General features: G+C 50.4%; 1 protein-coding gene across 2 annotated transcripts in view; it reads left to right on the top strand.

The window, feature by feature from the left end:
• Positions 1–1,474: 1,474 nt before the first annotated feature.
• The window catches only part of GPM6B (glycoprotein M6B), a 152,877-nt gene continuing 147,842 nt past the window's right edge, over positions 1,475–6,509 (top strand). For both annotated transcript variants that reach the window (XM_005673445.4, XM_005673444.4), the window contains exon 1: positions 1,475–1,625. In XM_005673445.4, coding sequence (XP_005673502.1) covers positions 1,622–1,625 — 4 coding nt within the window. In that variant the 5' untranslated portion in view covers positions 1,475–1,621. The remainder of the gene's footprint in view (positions 1,626–6,509) is intronic.

The raw sequence follows: 6,509 nt of genomic DNA, 5'->3' as shown, positions 1-6,509 counted from the left end.
AGGGACCAACCCAACCCAAGGCTCTTCTCTAAATCAAGACTTAAATGAACTCCTCCTTGTCTTCACCCACTGGCAGGTGATCACAGTTGCTGTCAATTGCAGTTGGATTTCTGCGCACACACGCGTTTGGGGCCTCGCTCAAATGGATTACATTTCCGTAACAGGAGGACAAAAAGTTAAACCTGTGAGCTCCCTGCTGTTTTATTACTGCATGAAGATTGGTTAGGAATGACTGTTCCCGTGGGATTGTGAATATGAGCCCGTGATCTGCCTAGCACAAATCTCTGTCCTTTTATGCAAAATATTATTAGGCTTTCTAGAGCTTTGCCTTGATAAAAATCTTTCCTAATCCAATAAATTTCAATAGATGAAATGTTTGCCTCCTCCACCCTTTCCCAGTCCTAAAGCCTCTTTCTTTTGGCTTAAATGCCCTGTAAGTGTACTATCTACTGTTACTGTTTATGTAACCCTCTGTTCAAGTAACACGATGTATTTTCAAAACAATGAAGAAGCACAACTATCAGGGGAGGAAGTTTGGGCTCAGAAATGTCTCAGAGAGCCTTAGAGAAAAACTGTAGGGATCTCGGAGCTTTTCTAATACCTTTGGAGACAGGAAAATTCTTCTCTAAGGAGACAGAAGGAATTTAAGCTCCAGACACTGTTAAACCATTAATTCACTTAGAGGCTCAAGCGGGGCCTGAGCAGCAGGAGAAGCGGTGGCCGGGGCGGGTCTGCAGAGGCTCCCAGAGCCTGCCAGGGGTGGGCTTCCAGGGATCTAGGGCAGATTATGGACGCCACCAAATCTGTCACCACCCCAGATGGGAGAGTGTCGCTCGTGCTCTTCGAAGTCATCTGTTACCCACAAGTAACTCAAGTCAGTGTTGGCAACCTTGACCACACATTGGAATCACCTGGGGAGTTTCTGAGGCACGGATGCCTGGGTCCCACCTGCTGAGGCCCTGATGAAATCGGAGTTTTAAACGCTCCCCAGCTGATTCTAATGTGCAACAGGGGTGAAGATCCACTGAATTAAGTAGCTCCCGGAGCGCCCGTGTGAGCAGTAGGATCCAGAACTGTAGACTGCAGCACAACTCCCAGACACTAGGTATCCTTGAGTCAGTGTCTCGGGCCTCAGTGTCTTTATCTGCACAATGGGTGATGACTAGGACTGCAAAGACACCCCCAGCTGTAACAGTTCTCTGGGACGCGGATGGGTGCCTCTGAGCTCTTGGAAGCCCGCGCCCCTCTCTCCCCATCCCCCCCGTCGGCTTTTCCGGTTTCCGCGCCCCTCGGTGCTCGCCCGGGGGTCCCAGAGGAAGCCAACAGCCTAGCCGCCGCCTCGGCGCGCCCGCTGCCCGGTTGGGGCCCGGCTGCGGGCGCACAAAGCCCCCGGCGCTGACGTCAGGGCCCCTCTCGGCGCGGCCGGCCCCCAGTGCAGGCGGAGCCGCGCCGCGCTCCCACCCCGGCCCGCAGCGAAGACCAGCCGCCAGCCCGGCAGCCCAGCGCAGCCCGCCCGCCCGCGCACGTGCCCGCCGGACCTGCAAACTTGTGCCACCGGCTCTGCCCGTCCCCAGGGAGCCCGAGCGTCCGCGGCCCTCGCCCCTCCCGCCCGTCTCCAGCCATGGGTAAGCCGGCGTGCTGGCCCCGCGCCACGGCCACCGCCACGGCCTCGCGACCCCGCCCCGCCCCCGCTCAGGTGGGGCCTCCTGGGGGCGCCTTGGCCACCCGGCCCGGGGCTCCGTGGGGGGGTAGGGGTGGGAGGGGCGCGGCGCAGGTGTCCCGAACGCCCAGGTGCGCGTCCCCGCCCTATTCCGTGGACGTCTCCACCCTAGCGGCGCTCCCGCTGCTCCCGAGGGCGTGAGGCTCGCTGGAGGGGGAGAGCTGGACCCCCGAGAGTGGCACTTGGGGGAGCGGACGGAGCGTCCGGGGTTGCGGGCTCCTGCTTTCTTTTCGGGGGGGTGGTGGAGGTGGGAGAGAGTAGCTTCTTGTCCTTTTCCTGGGACGGTGTCCTGTCGCCCGAGCGCCCAGCTCCGACTCCGATCCGGTCCCACCCTGTCGGGGTCCTGTTCGCTTTAAATCCACCTGAAACAAACGCCCATTCCCCAGGCCTGGGATCTTCCGAGAGTTCATTTGGGAACCGTGACCCTTGAAACCAGGAAGGTGGGAGGGGAGATGGGACAGAGTGTGAGTCTCTTTGTCCACCGATCCAACTATCAAAATGCGGACCTGGGCGCAGGTGGAAACGTTGTGCTCCGCGGGTTCTGGGGCAGTTGGGGGATCGACTAGCCACGGTGAAGAAGCCGAGCCCTGGTGATTGAAAATCTCCCACCTGGCTCGGGGCGGCTATTAGGCGGTTGTAGGATTCTGTCACCTCCTGACACCCCCGAAATACTATCGTCAGCAACATGTCGTGAAACGGGGACGCCGTATCTCTTGGAAAACTCATAAAGAGTGCGATGGAAATCCGTCCAATTCCATTGCACCCCTGGAAATGTGCCTGGGAACGGGTTTTCTCTCCCTGCTCTATTATCTTTCTCTAGTGGCAGACAGACTCCAGCCACAAAAGCCACAAAGACCGTGGGGAGCCCCTCCAAAGCATTCCTAATGAGGGAGTCAGTGGATTTAACCCTTGAGGGCCGCTGGGGGTTGGGGGAGGGGGCTTAAGGAATTGAGCCCCCAGCCCCCTACCCCATCCTGCATTCCCTCTGCTATTGAGTGGGTGGGGGAGGAGGCAGTCTTGTGCCTATTAAGATTTTGGTGAGGGTTAGTAAGGAGGGCACATTATTTCGCGTTTAAAAGGAAGCTCAAAGAATTTGAGAGTTAAACCTTTTTGTCTTTTTTCAACAAAAGTACTAGGTGATCAAAATATGAAAGGACATAAGGCCTCCGAATCCAACTGGACAGTTGGTTACCAAAGACTTGGGGGTGAGCTAGGCTAAGATCCTTCTAGAAAGGGCAGAATTGCATGACCTCTCCTAGGTCCTGCTTTGCTTAATGCCCCCCACTGAGGAGTCTCCGCCTGTAACCATTTCGGCGTTGCTTGGCACAGGAATATTGAACTTACACAGAAGTGCAGGCTTGGGGAAAGCATTAACTGATTTTCCTGAAATAAACTTATTTCTGGTTTTTTAACACTAGGCATTCAGCTTTGTACTGGTGAGAAATTGAGTGTTGAATTACCAGTTGGGGTTCTTCTTCCCTACGGCCTTGATAATACCCTGGGCTTAATTGGGGGTGGGCTTTATTTTTAAGTAGGTGTGGAAGTTAGATGCGGTTCTCATGAAGCAAATGCCCAAACCAGAGGTCTGTTCTCAAGGAAGTACTTTGTGTCTTGGACAATTGTTGCTTCTACACTTCAGTTGCCAATTTATGTTAATTTGTGCATACCTCACTGGTTCTGGCAGTATCCTTGGTTTTAGTTTTTAGTTTTTACATTAAAAAAAAAAAAAAAGACTTCCCTTCATGCCAGAAAGGAAACATACTGATTTCCTTTAGTAGATTCTTAGTAAATACACCACAGGGCCACGAACTGGTTTTATTTTTCCAGATGTATTTAATTACCGAACAAACGTACCCTCATGAAGGTTTTAATTGAAATGATGTAACCTTGGGAAAATTCTGATCATTCGTCCATTGGCTGGAGCTTCGGTTCTTAAACAAGGCACTTCCTTAATGTGGTATCAGTTAATTTACTGGTAGAGTGGGTGTGATTTGTGGAAATAACAAGCCCCTTTTGGAGTTCCCGTCGTGGTTCATTGGAAACCCCGAATCTGGCTAGTATCCATGAGGACGCAGGTTCGATCCCTGGCCTTGCTCAGTGGTTAACGTGAGCTGTGGTGTAGGTCACAGACGTGGCTCGGATCTGATGTGACTGTGGTGTAGGCCATTGGCTACAACTCCAATTTGACCCCTAGCCTGGGAACCTCCATATGCCACAGGTGCGGCCCTAAAAAGACCAAAAATAAAACCCCTTTAAACCCAAATTGTAAGGTATTCAAAATCTTTGACAAAATTAAGTGTGGTGCATGCAGTTTATCTTTCAGTGCATCCAAAACAAAAAACATGTTTTTAAAAATTGTTGAGCCAATTGATTTTAATGGCTCTGTTGAGATAGAATTTACATACCGTGCAGTTCAGACACTGAAGTGTACAAAGTCAGGGATTTTTTTTTTTTTTTAGTATATTCAGTTGCGCAGCCACCACCATTAGCTAATAATTGTCATCACCTCAAAAGGAAACCCTGTTCCCATTAGAAGTCACTCTCTATTCTCCCCAGCTCCGAGCCCCTAGCAACCACGAAACTGCTTTCTGTCTCTGAGCATTGGGCTATTCTGGACATTTCATGTAAATGCAATGAGCTGACTGAGGTCTGAAGTGTGTTCGACTGTTCACTACTGTTGGTGGTTTTGCACAATGGGAAGGTGTCGATGGACTGTTTGTATGCAGTACAACACCTCCAGGAGCCAGTGGCAACTCTTTGGCTGGCTGAAGAGGTCCACGTTTGGCCACTGTGCGTATGTGTGCACGCGTTCGCTCTTTCTCTCCCTCTAAATTTGGTTTTATGTGATGAGAACTCACATCACGTAGCAGAATTTTGACTCTCTTACTTTATTCATAGGGCTGAAGATACACCAGCCAAATGAATGCCACGCAATAACCCCTTATGAGGCGCTTGGGGACTCTCCACCCGGCTTTAATATGGCTTGTGTATCCAGGGAGAAGTGCTGATTTTGTTTCCTTAGTTGTCTCTAATTTTAAATAAATTATATGGGAAATGATCAGAGGCTGCAAAACCGCTAAATAATTGTTTTGGTCTGTTTTGTGATAAGCAAGTTTTTATGAGGATGGTGAATTTAAAGACAGTCAATCGTTTCACTAAAGAGCATTAAAAAAAAACTGGTTTTAGAGCAGTTGTTTAACTGTCATGTTGGTACAAATCATCCTCTGATCGTTTTCAAAAAGCGGCTTCTGATTCTCTGAGTTTTCGCTTTTCTAGCAAGCTCCTGGGTGGTGCTGTGTTGGTGCTGGTGGTTTCCAGGGCTGGGAAATTGAGGAAAAGCAAAGCAGGACAAGCCCGAGGCCCAGGTGCCTGCCCCAGTGGTGCCATGAACTTGCTATGTGATCTTGGGTAAATCATTTTCTCTTCTTAAGCTCAGTTTATACACAGTACAAGGATTTGATGAAATCATGTCTTTGGATCCCTACAGATCTAAAAGGATGTAATGTAGAAAAAAGAAGTGAAAGGGTCATGGTAGGCTTGAAAAATATGAGAAAACGGCTCCCTAATTGTTGAATCGCTGTTGCTTTTCTTGAAGCCAGCATCACAGGTATCATTTGTAGTTGTGTTGAATGCAGGGCATCTTTTTTTAATTTTTTAATTTTTTTTTTTTTGGTCTTTTGTCTTTTCTAGGGCCACATCTGCAACATACGGAGGTTCCCAGGTTAGGGGTCGAATCAGAGCTGTAGTTGCCTGCCTAAGCCACAGCCAGAGCAATACAGGATCTGGACCTCATCTGTGACCTACACCACAGCTACGGCAACACCGGATCCTTAACCCACGGACCGAGGCCAGGCATCAAACCTGCAACCTCATGGTTCCTAGTCAGATTCGTTAACCACTGAGCCACGACAGGAACTCCTGGCATCTTTTTTTTAATGGAAGTTTCCAGGCCAGGGATCAAATCAGAGCTGCAACTGTGACCTGCTCCACAGCCATGGCAACACCGAATCCGAGCTGCACCTGTGACCTCTGCTGCAGCTTGTGGCAACGCTGGATCCTAAACCCAGTGAGTGAGGCCAAGGATTGCACCCACATCTTCACGGACACTATGTCGGGTTCTTAACCCATGGAGCCACCTGGGAACTCCATATCCTGGCATCTTGACTCACCTGCCAACAGCATGACTGGCCCTCCCCCAAGGAGATTGCTGGAGGAAGCCGTAGTGTTCACCCTCTTTAGGGCCTCCAGCTTTGGCTTCTCCTGCCCCTTTGTCTTTTTGAGCTGTCTGCTCCAGAGAGCCTTTCTTGATTCCAAACACAGCGCCCAGGCCACCTTCAGAGGCCAGGCTAAGAAGGAAGCACTCACTGAGGACCCACACATACAACTTGTGGTTCTCACAGTTGACTGAGGAATTCAGATGCAACTGGAGACAAAGGAAGGCATCCTGCTGGATAGCAAGGCAGGCAGGATTCCCAGCACATGCTGGCCTCCCTCCGTCTGAGTGGAGAACTCTAGTAAAAGCCCATCCCTGGGTCTTGGAGAGAGTTCCCTTCAAGTTTTGGGCCCCAGACTGAACTTTGGAATAAACCCCTGGTCCAGTAACACAGAGTACTCTTTGTGACCAACAGGAAGTAATTAATTACTTAGTATATTTCTGCTCCAGCAAGAGCTCTTGTCTAATCCACTTGACCCCTCCAAGGGGTTCTTTGAGAACATCCTTATCTGCTGCATCCGGGGTCAAGCAGTCAGATGGTTTATTGAAAATGCCAAAGTGGTGAGTAATCCAGAG

This window comes from Sus scrofa, chromosome X, assembly GCF_054392235.1.
Source record: "Sus scrofa isolate SSC_HxYL_T2T_F1_AM1 chromosome X, Sscrofa_HxYL_maternal_Yorkshire_Landrace_v2.0, whole genome shotgun sequence".
Classification (NCBI taxonomy): Eukaryota; Metazoa; Chordata; class Mammalia; order Artiodactyla; family Suidae; genus Sus; species Sus scrofa.
This window is presented reverse-complemented; position numbering and strand designations above follow the sequence as displayed.